A 15,379-nucleotide genomic window follows, 5' to 3' on the forward strand; every position below is an offset into this window, starting at 1 on the left:
TTTTCTTCATTGTTTCAGTTTGTAGTCACCAATAAAAGTATGGCATGTCCAAATTCTGGGCACTATCCTTTTGAAAAAGGTACGGAGTGTTCGTCGTCTTTACTTAAATGTGTATTAACGAAATCTGGAACATTGCAAGGTTTTGTTTATAGATGTCCAGATGGTTACGTCTATTGGAATATTAGCAGAAGATGTGAACCGATAAGAAAAGTAAGAGATTGCAAACGTTCATCTTATCCGTGGAAAAGAAGATATGACATACCATTGGAAACTTCTAATATAGCACCTTAAAATTTTTGCTTAGGAACAGTTTGTACGTTTTATGTGCAATAAAAAGTGTTAAGTTATGATAACTTGTAGATAATAGATTGGTTTAAAATTAAGTAGCAATGTAGCCTACGAACTTTAGACTCAGTGTTGATTTAGTAATTATTCTAGTCCGCTGTTTATTATAAAAATATGATGGATTTTACTCAGTGTAAAAGTGCTGCCATAATCCTAAGGATACTAATAATTTGTGAACAAAATATTGTACTACATTACAAACATTATTTTGATCACGACTGATTAGAATAAGATTCAAAATAAATAATTTATTATAAACTTTTTTATTTTATTAAACTACATTATTATTAATGTTAATAATACTAAATTATTAAATATTTAACAAACTTACACTAAAATAATTTCAACGTTGTTACACGTAGATAAATTTCCTTTACAAAATAAAGACAATTCATTCATCATAAAATCTGTTAAAGATTCGTAATCAGTAGAATGTAAAATATTACCGAGTACTGTTCCAATAAATGCATGACAAGCAATTTCTGTAGCAATTAAGTTACCTTTTAAATCAATAATAATCAATTTCGTACTTTCATTTCCACTAAAAGTTTTATTGGTGGATTTGGTTTTTATTTTAACAATTGACTTGTTAACTGCTGAGTCAATGTTTGATGCAATAACGTTACTCAAAGAATCGTTTAAAAGAGGATTGTCAGACAACTTAAATTCCCTTGTAAAATTTTTCAAGTTTTGTGAAGTTGATGTTAAGTTTTTGGAATTCAACTGAAAGAGAAGTTCCAAAAATTTTGGAAGGATTTTTTGTGCCGCTGCTACGCCATTAGTGTCATTTATTGCTTTGATTGGCGAGATAGAATTGCCAGATTTTATTATATTCTCTTTGTCAGAATAGTTTTTCCGCCAAACTTCATCATTTTGTTTTTCTATTGATTGTGGGGGATTACGCTGATCAAATGAAATGTAGTTTGCATTTCTTTTAGTTGTGAAAGAAGTTGCTGCGATAGTTGGAATATTCTCTGCTACGGCAAGACTATCTGTCAAAATATATTCATTCACATTGTCATCCTTTTCTAAATCTATTATAATGTCACGGATATTATTCAATTTCTTCTTGGATTTTTTTGATATCTTCCTTTTCTGAATAGGCATTAATTTATGTTTTGATTGAAATTTTTCTAAGATGCTGTATAGTTTTTCTATGTAAACTGAATTTGGTGATTTTGGAGTCAATATTAAGGGGTTAATTGCTACACCTCCTTTATCCCAAACAGCTATACATCGAGCGAAGAATCCAATAAATTGATGAGGTAGAAGTCGCCAATATTTCTTTAATGGGGAAGTATCCATGTATTCAGTAAGAGAAATATGTTGTACAGTAAGATTCTCGTATAGTTTTGTTTTACTAATAATTATTTCATTATCAGTCCACAATGAATTTAAAGCCAACTCATTTATCTGCTTATCACTTATATTATCATTAGTGGAATCTTCAGTTGAATCATTTACAACAACAAATAATTTATATTTGAAATTTGTATATTTCTTTGCAATTGTCTGAATGTATGGAATATAATCATTACTGTTGAATTCTTCATAACTTGCAACAAAAACGTGCATGTATATAGTTAGTGTACTGGGATTTTCATTCAATTTATTTTCTGTTGTGGAGTTTGAACTATTAATTTTTAATGGACCATAAGGCTTAGGAAGCACAGCAATAGCTAGGAAGCTATTATAAATTAAAAATACCATAAAAGCCAGCATTCCGAGAAAAATCCACCAATATGTTAGTAGAGATGATATGTCATCTGAAAAAAAATCGAATTAAGTATTTAGAGAATAATTTCAACTATTAAATCACTTGCTTGCGGGGGAGTCCATTTTCTATAAAAAAATCTACACGCTGTCTTAGGTTTTTAGATCCAGAGATATATTATAAACGTTGACAATAATTTTACTAAAAGTAAAAACACAAGTCACAACCGCATCACGAAAACATCAAAAAGTGTAAATTTTGCTACCAGTCCTAACTTTTGGTGAAGTCAAATCTAGTGTCGCAAAATCTCGTAAAATTAGGAGATCCGTAGGAGGACCAGAGTAACTGACATAGCTCAGCAGGTTTGGAAGCTGAAGTAACAATGGACAGAGCACAATATAGTTTCAAAAATCTATAGATGTTGGGGTCATTAGGTGCTGGAATGGTGACACTGCACCGGAAAGCGCAGCGGAAGAAAACACTGGGTGGACAGACGACTTCAATCGAGTCGCAGGGAGCTTCTGGATTCAGGTGGCGCAACACCGTGGCACGTGAAGTCTCTATAAGAGACCTATGTCTAGCAGGGAACATCTATCGGTTGAAGATGAAAAAAGTAATCACGTTTTCTATTGTTACCTGGCCACTTAGTAATAATAGCAGCAGCTCCTAGAGCATGCGTCCTGGCTCGTCCTGTTGAAACTGAATGGCGAAACCGCCTGTGGAACTTTGGACTTGTGTCTTGGATATGTAACTTTTCGTCAGAGCACTCATCGCATAGCAGCGGGTGCTGTTCTTGATCTTGATGAGATTCAGTCATTACTGCCCATCAGTTCAATCTGAAAAATATGGAGTCATTCATGAAGGTAAAAAAATATGTAAACTTATAAACGAGCTTGTGCCTTATTTTTGCCCGCTAAAATTGGGACCAAACTGTAACGCTAGGAACTCACGGAGCGGTTCTTGCCCGTGCCCACCACGGTTGCGGGACCGCAACACTAGAAATGTAGATGGCAATATTCTTGCGAGAAGTTTGGATCAGGACTTTCTGATAATAGTATGATCAATTTACGTGACGCGAGAGTCGCATCACAATGAATGTCGGCCATTAGCTACCTAATAGTTCTAATAAATAGGTACCTACCATAGACTGATTATATACCTACTTATATTATAATTAGTTAAAAAAACACCAGGTTTTGTGTGATGCGCGCACACGTTCTCTTCTTGTCTACGAATAATCAAATTTATAATACTAGAAATGTCTTTAAAAGTAAGAGATCTATAAATATTTAGTCAATTTTTAACGCTAGAGAGGAGATAATTAATTTAAAATAAAAAAATATATAATTACGTACTTACCTAAAAAATTCAAGTCAGGCGAGTCTGCCACAAAAATTTATGTCACTAAAGACAAGAGACATCAAACAAACAACGAAACAAAAAAGTATTTTTGTATTTTTAGAGAGATAGTCCTTGCAACGAGTTAACATAGACATATTGTAACTTGTATCAGCTTGTAGGTATCTAAAATTAAATAAAAACCGATTTTGAAAGCTTGCATCCCGGAGACGGACGTAGCCTACTTTTAATCTCGGAAAATTAAAGAGTACCCACGGGGTTATACAACTCTATGACTGAAAATCCAAATCGGTCTATTAGTCATATATTACAGGTACTAATTCCACTTGACCCTTGCGATTTTTCACTTGTAATTTTGAAACCTACTATAACACTTGAATGTAAATTCAGAATATATATATATATACTTACCCAGATTTTGCTGTTTCAGTGTAAATTTTATTGGAAACACTCTTTTCCATTACATTGTAATCGATGTTCTTAGATCAAGTTTAACTTTAATTTGTGCGGCTGGCACGTTTATACGTTTATAGGTTCCGCTCTAATTTAGTTGATTCAACATGCGCTGATCTCACGTACTAACTTTAATGTGACGTCATTATTATACATTCTTTAAAAAAACACATACTTTCTCGTTCTATTATTTGACACAGTCGCTCTATTCGTCCTATATTCAACTGACTTACTCAACTATGAAAATTGGAATGACTTGCTATCTTGAACCATTTTTATTTTTTATGCAACACCTGGCATCCCTCGATAATAGTAGACTAGGTTATAGGTAAGTACTGAAAAGTAACAGTAGATATAAAATAGTAAATTGTACAATAAGGGCTTAATTTCGTGCTTAAATTTTAAGATCAATGACTTCGTGGCGATTATACAGTTTAATCTATACCTAATGTCCAATACAAAATATAAAACCAAAAAAATTTACTTAAGTAGGTAGGTACTATAAAAAAATTATAATTTACATTTTCGCTATTTTCGCCCTCGCCACTTCGCGTGCCGAGTAAATGTGTCACATAACTTGAAAAAAGAATTTCAAAATTTAATGTCACACTGATCCAACAAAAAATAAGGCCAAAAAGCTCATTCTTTTCAACAAAATAAAGCTTTAAAAGTAGAAACAATCAGTAATAATATATTCCTTGGAAACTAGGTAACCAACGAAAAGGTAAATTAAATACAATTTCGATGAATGTGTGAGAGAACTATATTATATACGTATTATAGAAGAACAGGCTTCTCTTTTTTTCATTTTCGTTTGATACAGCCTTAAAGAATGATCGAGCATGCTCCGCAAGTACAACGCGATGAACAGTATCCGCTACTCAAAGTAGAGTCCGGCAGTGGAGATAACGTAATGAAGACTCAACTTCCTTCAAAAATAGCGTCATCTGGATGGCACGTCACTTGTACACCCAAGCAATCCTGGAGTAGCCGTTGGCCTGGTAAGCTATACAGGAGAAGCTAACCTAGTAAAATATGTGTGAATCAATATTAAAAAGAAGTTTTTGTTTTTGTTGCAGAATTTGTATCCGCTTGCTGGATGACCACCATTGTGATGTTGATTTCCTTTCTCATACTTTTTGCTCTAGGCATGAGTGTTTTTAGAAGACAACCAGTTGTGATCGTCAGATGTAATGACTCTAGACCCGCTAGCGACGTTTTCTACCACCATATTGTTTCTCGAGATGCTTACGTACCATTCTCGCTCTTTTCCGAGTACATTTCGTACATGGCAAAACAATACCCATTATTACATTTTAACGTATACTTTCTAATTGACGATTCTTGGCAGAACTCCGTTCAAGGTTCTAGGCACTTAAGATTCTTAAAAAGATTAGTTCCACAAATAGCTGGTCCTTTCAATAATATTTTTGGCCAAAATTATAAAAGAGAAATAAAAGAATTTCAAAGAAGATATCAAAACGTTAATATAACTGTAATGTATCTCAGCAAGTATATGGCAATGACTCCTTTAGGATACAAATGGAGAATTATTCCTCCAAACTACTTATCATTTTATGCTAGGATATATGCAATTTGGCAAAATGGTGGAATTGGATTTGATCTTATAACCTTCAATGACCAATTTATCCAAAATAGAGCTCTTGATCGTGGGATTGATACTATCCTTCAACAACACAATGACGGTATTAAATCAGAAAAATATGCCGATACGTTTAATTCTTTGGATAATCAAGAGGAAAGTGAATTATTTTCAATGTTATTCAATCTAATGAATCAAATTTTAAACGAAACGTGTTCATTTTTTGGAGCAGATAGCACTGATGTAAAAGTTGTAAACAATACACGAGTTATAAGAACTCATAGAAGTAAACGTGATATTACAGTTAATGATACTGATACTTCTAACATTGAAGTAAAAAATCATACTATTGATGATAACTTAAATGAAGCCATATCAGAAAATATACCAAACCCCCATAAAATTAATATATCTAAGAAAATCAATAGTACTTATAACTGGTATGCTCTTGACGAAATAAAACCGCCTTATATTTTTGATATTTTTAATGTACCGAATATTTCAAATTTTAATGTCGATATGCCTCAAGTTTTATTTTACGATGTATTTGGATTTCCGGATAAAGTTGGTCCCTCCTACTCCTTACTTAAAACTCTGGCTCCACCAAATCTTGCATCTTTAAAACACGCAACAAAACAAGGGCAAGACAAATCAAAATATCTATCTTTAACCCCAGAAGGGCATTTTGTGGCATCTTCCTCACGACATCATCCGTTTTTATCTCACTTGTTATCTTCTGGTTGTCAGAGAGTTAGCCCTCAATTTGCAATTAAAGACACTCTTCTAAGCCAGTGTTCAGGATTTTTAAGAAATGATATTTATTGTGAAAATATTCGAGTACTTTACAATGTTGTGTAAGACGCTTTCCTAGTTAATGTTTATTTTTAAATTACGTATTTATTTTTATATTTTCTTAGTTTTTAATGTTCAAATTGTTTGATGTTGTGTGATGTTTGAGAAATAAAGAATTGAATTAATACATTATTTTTATGGTTCGTAAAACCGATAGACGTTGGGGTCCCAAGGTGCTGGAATGGCGACCTTGCACCGGAAGACACATTGATGGAAGACCCCCCACTAGGTAAAAGGACGACATCAGACGAGTCGCAGGGAGCAGCTGGATTCAGGCGGCGCAAGACCGTGGCGTGTGGGACTCCCTACAAGAGACCTATGTCCAGAAGTGGACGTCTATCGGTTGATGATGATGATGATTATTATTTTATGACTTACGTGTGTTAATGCACAAGCTAAGCTGACTCATAGTTCCATGTTACTGATTCCCGAGATTTCAGGAAGTTTACGTGGATTAAAGTTTTTAAGGATCCCGTTTGAATTTTTATAAATCCTTTCCGTACCTAGTTTTGGAAAGGACTTGCACGAAAAGTTTTTGCGTATTATGCCTCTGACCAAGGGACCTGTTCCCTTAAAATAACAGGCACTGCTTGATTCGAGAGAAAGACGTAGAGAAAATAGGTGTTACAGTTACTTGCGTGGAGCTAACCTGGACGTAGCTATTAATTACTATTAATTTCTGGCCAGAGTATCTTTAATTATATAGTAGCGTAAGTATAAGTAGCACAGTCCCATAGTCCAAATAATATAATATAATCACTACATAGTCAGTTTAGAATCCATTTTCGAGGATTTATATACTACTAATATTTAATTTCCTCGGGCGCGAACCCAGAAGACGTAGGTTCGTTTCCTGCCGGTTCCGCAATTTTGGTAGCTGTGGAACTGTGCTTGGAATAAAAAGTCAGTTTGTATTCTAGGTCTATGGTCAGCGTCAATCATTGATCAATCAACTATTCATCAATGATCAAGATCTGTGATTTATCCGTTTATTTCTATAAAATTATACGATTGTATGTAAAATGTAGTGATTATATACTCTTTGTTGTATGCTTGGTTACATTTGAGAAATTATTTAAAATTACGTAATTTATCGAAGTATTTGGTTAAAATAACTTGGACAAAATTAACTTTCATCATGATTGCGAATCATAGAATGAATGATCACAAAGTATTTTGGTAATTTCCACACAGTTTAAAATGAAATTACCGTTCAGTATTATTTTAGGTCAGGTTCTCAAACCGCATTTTACAAGCACAAAGTTGTTTTGCAAAAGTCCAACATTTTCTATTAGTATTCCATACACTTATGTCTATAGTACTCTTGGTTTGGTAAGTCCTATTTTGATAGCTTTATGAAGCTATAGTTTCTCTATTCAGCAGCAGGTACATTGAAATACTTATATCTACAAAATAGTCTCGCGACATTATGTGGACAGACGATATCTAAGTAATCGCAGGGAGGTAGGTAATAAGCTGCTGGAGTCAAGCTATACCTACAAGACTAGTTTGTGGGAATCACTACTACTTCATCGGTCAAGAATAATAAGAAGACCCTGGTTGACTCCAGAAACATGTTAGGGCGAACAAAAGAGCACCTAATTATTAACAAGGAACATCGCTCACGGCGATTTTTGTATTGATACATTTAAGACGCGCGGCTGAATCGCTACAAGAAGTATCGATAGCTGATACCTACATTTCGTTAGCAGTTGCATTTGCATTTTTCATACCTTACCATCACCTATATACTTATACTAGCTTATGCTCGCGACTTCGTCCGCGTGGACTACAAAAACTTCAAACTCCTATTTTATCCCCTTAGGGGTTGAATTTTCAAAAATCCTTTCTTAGCGGACGTCTACATCATAATAGCTATCTGCATGCATGCATTTCAGCCCGATCCGTCCAGTAGTTTGATCAGTCAGTCTGTCAGTCAGTCAGTCACCTTTTCCTTTTATATATATGCTTACATATAGGCCAGCAACGCATCGCATACTGTATCGAAAATTTGTTGCGGCTGTGTCTATACTTTATCGCCGCAAAAAGTCACTGTGGGCGATGTATCTTATTTGAGATCATCCGTCATAGAGCTTTTTGTTTCTAGTTCGTCAACATACACCATATAAAGAAACATTTGGGTGAAATACCAACTAGCGCAGTGGGAGATAGCGAAAATGTGAATCGCTTGAACCGAAATGCAATGCTCGTGCATGATTTGAAGATCATTGCAACTTCTTTGGGTTTGATTCAGTACACTTGCCTTTTGGTCGGATGCCTTACAGTAAGCATGTTTCTATTAATTTGTTAGGTACTAGTCCTGGATTAGTGAATTAATCTTGGAATGGTTTCTTATGAAAATAAAGGAAAACTTCGTAAATAAGCTATACCTACCCTTCTAAGAATATTTCGTCAGTTATGGTGCCGGGCGTGGTGAATCTAAAGTTTCTAAATTAAGTAGGTATCTCGATTAATATACTATTGAAGTTGTTTGAATATATAATTTTTGTCCTGTTTTTTTCCTTTGTGTTCAATAACTCTTATTAATTCATCAGAATTAGTAAGTAAAGATTATTTAGGTATTATCTGGTAGGTAGATTAGTAAGTATTATTATTATAAGTGGTAGGTAAGTAAGTATTATATAAATTTTCAGGAAAATCCGTCACTTTTCTTGCCACACCTGGCCGGTCAGATGGTTGTGATTTGTGTAAGACTACTCAATACCATTCTCTTCTTATCCAACTTGAAACTGAAGACTTTGGCTCAACTACAGCACAAGTTGATTGCTATTGTGGTGATGACTTTCAACTGGCTTCAAGAGTTTTGTGTGTTCAGACAGTACTTATGTGTTTGTGATCTTTAAATCAACTAAGAAAATTATACACGACTAGTATTTAATGTCTTTAATTGTTTTAAACTATACTATAATATATTACACCTATGTATATTTAACATAATTAATGGCACGTGATTGTTTTGGCCAAGAGCTATCAAAGAAAAACTCGCTCAGCGACACTCGCTTTTCTCCCGAGCGAGATTTTCTTTGATAGCGCCTAAATAGCGCTTGTCGTCGCAACAACTTTTAAACTTTAAGAGCGGTGACGCCCTGCATCCGATCCGAGTCCGTGAAAATACGTTCTTTTTTGTTTTGTATGGGAGCTTATGACGGATGTCCTAGATAATCGCTGGTATTCTCACGGATGACGGATAGAACTCGGATGACGGAAGTGTATAATCGCCGTAAAGGTGTCTGGCTGCTCTGGCATGGGGTTGCTATGATACTGTCTGGCAATGCATGACGTGATTTCTAATACAACTTAATAAGAAGAAAATATAAAAAAATAGAACGAAAGATTTTTACACGTCTTTGTTACCTGTTATCTGCGAAAACCACCATGATCCAAGTTCCGAACTTCATGATCGTTTCTCCCTGTGTTGGGGAGAACAATGCGCAGATAAACTTTCAGTTTTTTTTAATAAAAAAGGTCTGGCCCTCACGGTCTCTTAGTCCTTAGTACCAAGTCTAGTTTTTAAATTTTGACCATTAAATTCTCCTTGTTGAATGTCAAAAATTTAAGTCTACTACAATGTCATCACGCCATGCTAATTAACAATGACAGTACCTATAGGTAAATGTGGTAAATATCATGTGAGAATTCGTAATTATATTGACCGTTAAAGCCGACAACAATTCGCATGGCACCCATGGCACACTAATTCTTATAGGTACCTTCTAAGTTCTAGCTGTATTTTGGTACATATCTACCTACCATTTTTTGCACCGAATATAATTAAACAAGATGGACACCGAAAGCAAGTGTTTATTAGAAAGCATCCGACTCAAACACGAGAATGCGGTAAGCTTGGAAAGCTCCATAGTTTACATTTTGCACTTTGCCACACAGTTAAAAATTGTGGCAAACCTACCACCTATTCAATGGGCAAATCAACAATAATGCCAGCGCATTGGCGGTTCCTCTGGCGCTGCATAATGATATACAATATACCGCCGCCCATGAACATATTATTATGATATCTACTCGTATATATACTGTGTTGTGATTGCACAACATGATTCATCGTCGCTGCGCATGCGAAATAATAAATTTATTTTACAAGGAACGCCAAACTTAATTCGCTATAATCCGCCAAAAGCCAAAACAGACAAATAAATCTGTATGGTACAACCAAGGGCGGATCCAGCTTTGGTGCCAGGGGGGGTCACATAGTCGTGGTCAAGTCACAACATCTCGACCTCTTGCGACAGGTCGAGTTGGTAATCGGGGTATGACGAGCGGGGGTTGGGGGGGGGGGGACGCCCCGCAAACCCGCACGCAGGGCCGTCTTTAACCTATTGGAGGCCCTGGGCACATTAGAATAACGGGGCCCCTATGATCTTGACAGAGTAGGTATTATTTTCTTGGAATAGGCAAAGAAAGCAGATAAGTCACGTTCTAGACGTATTATAAATGCGAATGTTTCTATCTATCTGTTATCTTTTCAAAGTCCATATTCTAAATCAAAATTTGGTACTATTCAGAGATAGTTTACACTCGGAAACGGCTTTTTATCCCGGAAAATTAAAGGGTTCTCACGGAAATTAAAAAAAAACTAAATCTATGTGGACGAAGTTGCGGACATCAACCAATATAAAGTAAAAGCGCGAGCGAAGCGAGCGCGAAATTTTTCATATATTTACGAAAAAATTATAAGGTAGCTACTAATATTATAAATGCGAAAGCGTATCTATCTACTTATCTGTTACCATTTGACGGTCTATCTTTTTGACCAGGTACTACACAGAGAAAGCTTTCATCCCGGAAACCTGCATACAGTTTTTATGCGGAAAATCAAAGAGTTCCTACGGTTTTTTGAAAACCTAAATCAATGCGGACAAGGTTGCGGACGGGCAACAACTAATACAGAGCTAAAGCGTCTATCATCTTGTTAGGTACTTTTTCACGGCCAAATGTAGGTAGGTAGGTACTACTCAGTGATAGCTTGCATCTCGGAAGAGATTTTTAATCGTAGTGAACAGAACGTGCGAGCGAAGCGAGCGCAAAATTTATGACATTATTTACAAAAAAAAGAAAAGATAAATGTCAGAAATATTGTATCACGATAAAGATAAATGCCAGAAATTTTGTATTACGATAAAGATAAATGCCAGAAATTTTGTACTAAAAACTATAAAGTCATCTGTTGCATAAAGAATAGTTCTATTATCTTTAGGGGTCCCCAGATGCAACGAGCGCTTGGATAATAAAAACTTTACTATAAATAATAAACGTAGGGGACCAATCCGACCAAATACATTATAGGTATATAATACATATTATTTTTTACTTTTAGAGGTTTTTACTGTCGGGAATTTTTTAAAAGTGTGAAAAAGAATGAAATATTCTATCATTTGCGTTATCAGTAAAGACAATAAAGATCGGATATAAGACTATTTAACAATCTCTACGGTCCTTTGTTTGAGATGGCTTTTTTGACCGTTGATTTTATCGAAATAAATATGTTTTTGGGTATTAAAATATCGGTTGGTCTGTTATAGTTTGGTGATCTGGCAGGGACTACTGGGCCCCAATCGATCGTGGGCCCTGGGCAAGTGCCGTGTGATGTTCTTCAATCATTGAAGAACGTCACACGAAATGTGACATATCTAGAATAGAATAGAATAGAAGTACATTTATTGGTTGATCCGACACATGATAAACACAAACACAAATATTTACAAAAAAAACATTCCTTAAAATCTAATAGGTACCTATTATCTCGATGAAAGGTAGCGGTGGCGCGGTAAAATTCAAATTTTGGATGCGTTTGTTCGCAAGAACATAATGTTTTTGCCATCATACAAAATATTATATTAAATTGATTAAGTATTGAAGGAACTTACATAAAATCTAGGTATAAAAAATATAAAAAACATTATGTTTAACAATTTTAATTAGTGGTCCACCTAGGTCCTGGACGCAGCCCAGGGGGGGGTCATGACCCCCAGACCCCCCCCTGGATCCGCCCTTGGGTACAACATGCAGTATGTAATATGCGCCACCCATCCTCCCACTATTAAAGAAGCAGGAAAAGCAAGCAAACTCCAACACCGGACCGGACAATCCTCAGGAGAAACTCCTGAGATTTGTCTGTTTTGGCGGATTATAGCAAATCAAGCTTGTATATATCGATGGACCTCCGCAAAATATGAATTAAATACCTATGTATAATTATTGTGAAATGCACGCTTCGGTCAGTCCGTAGTACTTATAGAAGCTAAGTATATGGATACAATGGATTTGATATCGACAAATAAAGATTAAAAGGAGTAAGTACCTACCTTCTCGTAATAGATTAATCAAGCTGAATTTTTTCAGCAAAATTCAGTAAAAGTCGAGAATGCCGATGGTTTTCGCGTAAAGCTCCGTGCACTGTGGGTTGGTCTGTTGGGAGTGTCGATGTCGGCTTGCGCATTCGCCTCGCAACCCGTAGAGCTAGAGCTTGACGATGACGAGGTTACACAAAGGCTCAATAATGTTAGCTTTGCTAGACGGTAAGATTTTTATATTATACTAGCTGATGCCCCCGACTTCGTCCGCGTGGAATTAGGTTTTATAAAAATCCCGTGGGAACTTTTTGATTTTCTGGGATAAAAAGTAACCTACGTCACTCTCCAGGTCTTTATCTATATCCATGCAAAAAATCCCGTCAATCTGTTGCACTGTTACGACGTGATTGAAGGACAAACCAACAAACAAACACACTTTCGAATTTATAGTAAGGGTGATTAGCTTATGCTCCGTCCGCGTGGACTTCGTCAGCGTGGACTACGCAAATTTCAAACCCCTGTTTTACCCTGTTAGGGGTTGAATTTTCAAAAATCCTTTCTTAGCGGACGTCCAGGTCATAATAGCTTTCTGCATGCCAAATTTCAGCACGATCCGTCCAGTAGTTTGAGCTGTGCGTTGATAGATAAGTTAGTCAGTCATTCAATCACCTTTTCCTTTTATATATTTTGTACCACCTTGGTTAAGGTGCCATTAGATTGGAATGTGTATAATTTTCAGGTTAACGAAACCAACCATACGCCTTCTGATGGGGTACAGCAAATTAAGCGCTTTTGTGACGGGTGCTACCTCTCTCCTTCTCCTCATAGCCGTCATGTCTAAGGTAGGTCTATACCTACCTACCTATCTATAATCTACATCGTCTACATGTCGGTTTCTAATTTCTATGTACCTACATGACGTAGACGATGAAGAGTGTACACTATTTAAAAAGTTTGGAACAGATTTATTAACTTATTATTAAAGATTATGTAACTGTAACCCCTAGTTTTAAGTGTAGAGATACCTACGTGAGTCTAACAAACACGTTAACATACCAGCTACCACAGCATTCACCACTGCGCCAGGGAGGTCGACGCTTAGCTAGGCAGGGATCTACTGACTGTTATCCAACAGCCGAAGAGGACAATCATCATCATCGACCGATAGACGTCCACTGCTGGACATAAGTCTCTTGTATTGACTTCCACACGCCAAGGTCTTGCGCTGCCTGAATCCAGCGGCTCCCTTCGACTCGTCTGATGTCGTCCGTGCACCTAGTGGGGGATCTTCCAACGAGCTTCGAGATATCTTCTTGTCAAAAATTCCTCAGTGCTTGAAGACCAAAGTCTTCGAACAGTGCTGGTCTGTAATATTAAAAAAAAGACTTCGACACGCCATGTCGTGCGCCACCTGAATGCAGCGGCTCCCTGCGATTCACCTGATGTCGTTCGTCCACCTAGCGGGGGTTTATCCAGCGCTGCGCTTTCCGGTGCAAGGTCACCATTCCAGCACCTTGGGACCCCAACGTCTAATTATGTGCCCTGCCCAATGCCACTTCAGCTTTGCCACCCGCTGAGCTATATCGATCAACTTGGTTCTCGTTCGGAGTCCCTCAAGAAGAGGCTAATAGACGGCCAATAATATGTAATTTAATATTTTTGCCAACAGCAATCTTGGTGGCACCGCGGCGCTCGCTGGCTCGCAGCGCCAGCGTTACTTGTGGCAGCTCTAGAGACGGCCTCGGATGCTAGTGACGCGTTACTGGCAGCCGTGTTGCGCGGCCCGGCGGAACCGGCCGTGGTAGCTGCTCAGACTATTGCAGCGTGCGTCCTAATCACCGTTGAAATTCTTGTCTGGTACGTGCCTACACATCACCAGCATTATCATCAACAACCCATGACCGGCTACTGAGTACAGTCTCCTCTCAAAATGAGTAGGTTTTAGACCATGACGCCTCTTTGCGACTACGTACCTATTATTTCGAAAAAGTGTAATTTTTGACAAACAATGCAGTTCAAATCTATTATCCTGTAATAAGTGATAAAACTAACATCCCATTCATTTATTGTTACTTAATTACCTACGTACGCGACAGGTTGAAATGGAAATCGGGAAGCGAACGCCCTACACAGCCGCACAGACCCCGCGCTAACTAGGTGCGGGCGAGCGCGCGTGAAAGGGGCGTCCCCCCGCCTCATACCCCGATTGCCACCTGTCGCGGATACCTACCTACTAAAAGTTACGGTTGTGTTTCAGGTATTTCATAGCAAAATTCTTTGAATACAATCCACCGCTGCTACCTACTGATTCGAAGAGGGACAGTTTCATTAAAAATCCAATTCTTACATCCCCTCAATGATTTCCCATTTTGTAATTAGCATTTCTTTTCAGTTCTGTAGTGAGCCCATTATTATCATAACCATACAATATTAAATTGGTAACTAAACTATAATTGCAGTTTAATTGTACCTACCTACTACCAACTTACGTAGAATATTACTAACTAGATGACGTTGTCCGCGTGGATTTGTTTTTTAAAATCCCGTAGGAACTTTTTAATTTTCCGGAATAAAAAGTAGACTATGTCCTTCCCCGGGATATAAGCTAACTCTAAGACAGACAGACAGACACACTTTGGCATTTATAATATTAGTATGGATTTTTGAAAGTTAAGAAACATCTCTAAGCTAAGCTTAAAAAAATAACATAATACTGAACGATGA

At 36.8% G+C, this 15,379-nt stretch overlaps 5 protein-coding genes across 6 annotated transcripts in view; 4 read left to right on the top strand and 1 right to left on the bottom strand.

Moving 5' to 3' along the window:
* The window catches only part of Mur89F (Mucin related 89F), a 31,277-nt gene extending 30,674 nt beyond the window's left edge, over nt 1-603 (top strand). For both annotated transcript variants that reach the window (XM_034974935.1, XM_069502458.1), the window contains exon 5: nt 19-603. In XM_034974935.1, coding sequence (XP_034830826.1) covers nt 19-291 — 273 coding nt within the window. In that variant the 3' untranslated portion in view covers nt 292-603. The remainder of the gene's footprint in view (nt 1-18) is intronic.
* LOC117987389 (uncharacterized) lies at nt 602-3,967 on the bottom strand. The gene is made up of 3 exons (XM_069502462.1): nt 3,830-3,967; nt 2,696-2,895; nt 602-2,111 (listed from the first exon to the last, which is right to left on the bottom strand). Exons 2-3 carry the CDS (start codon nt 2,874-2,876, stop codon nt 673-675), a joined length of 1,620 nt encoding a protein of 539 aa, XP_069358563.1. The 5' UTR covers nt 2,877-2,895; nt 3,830-3,967; the 3' UTR covers nt 602-672.
* Nucleotides 3,968-4,572: 605 nt separating this feature from the next.
* On the top strand, nt 4,573-7,271 carry LOC117987623 (uncharacterized). The gene is made up of 4 exons (XM_034974653.2): nt 4,573-4,595; nt 4,695-4,872; nt 4,951-5,914; nt 7,247-7,271. Exons 2-4 carry the CDS (start codon nt 4,704-4,706, stop codon nt 7,269-7,271), a joined length of 1,158 nt encoding a protein of 385 aa, XP_034830544.2. The 5' UTR covers nt 4,573-4,595; nt 4,695-4,703.
* Nucleotides 7,272-7,451: 180 nt separating this feature from the next.
* On the top strand, nt 7,452-9,190 carry LOC117987497 (uncharacterized). Its single transcript, XM_034974523.2, has 3 exons — nt 7,452-7,658; nt 8,434-8,610; nt 8,981-9,190. Exons 1-3 carry the CDS (start codon nt 7,527-7,529, stop codon nt 9,188-9,190), a joined length of 519 nt encoding a protein of 172 aa, XP_034830414.1. The 5' UTR covers nt 7,452-7,526.
* Nucleotides 9,191-10,109: 919 nt separating this feature from the next.
* Nucleotides 10,110-15,034, top strand: LOC117987469 (uncharacterized). Its single transcript, XM_034974485.2, has 5 exons — nt 10,110-10,184; nt 12,705-12,880; nt 13,395-13,497; nt 14,325-14,512; nt 14,913-15,034. The coding sequence occupies exons 1-5, from the start codon at nt 10,128-10,130 to the stop codon at nt 15,013-15,015; spliced, it is 627 nt and encodes a 208-aa protein (XP_034830376.1). The 5' UTR covers nt 10,110-10,127; the 3' UTR covers nt 15,016-15,034.
* Nucleotides 15,035-15,379: the final 345 nt, after the last annotated feature.

The sequence above is a fragment of the Maniola hyperantus genome, chromosome 13, assembly GCF_902806685.2.
Source record: "Maniola hyperantus chromosome 13, iAphHyp1.2, whole genome shotgun sequence".
In the NCBI taxonomy this organism is placed as follows: Eukaryota; Metazoa; Arthropoda; class Insecta; order Lepidoptera; family Nymphalidae; genus Maniola; species Maniola hyperantus.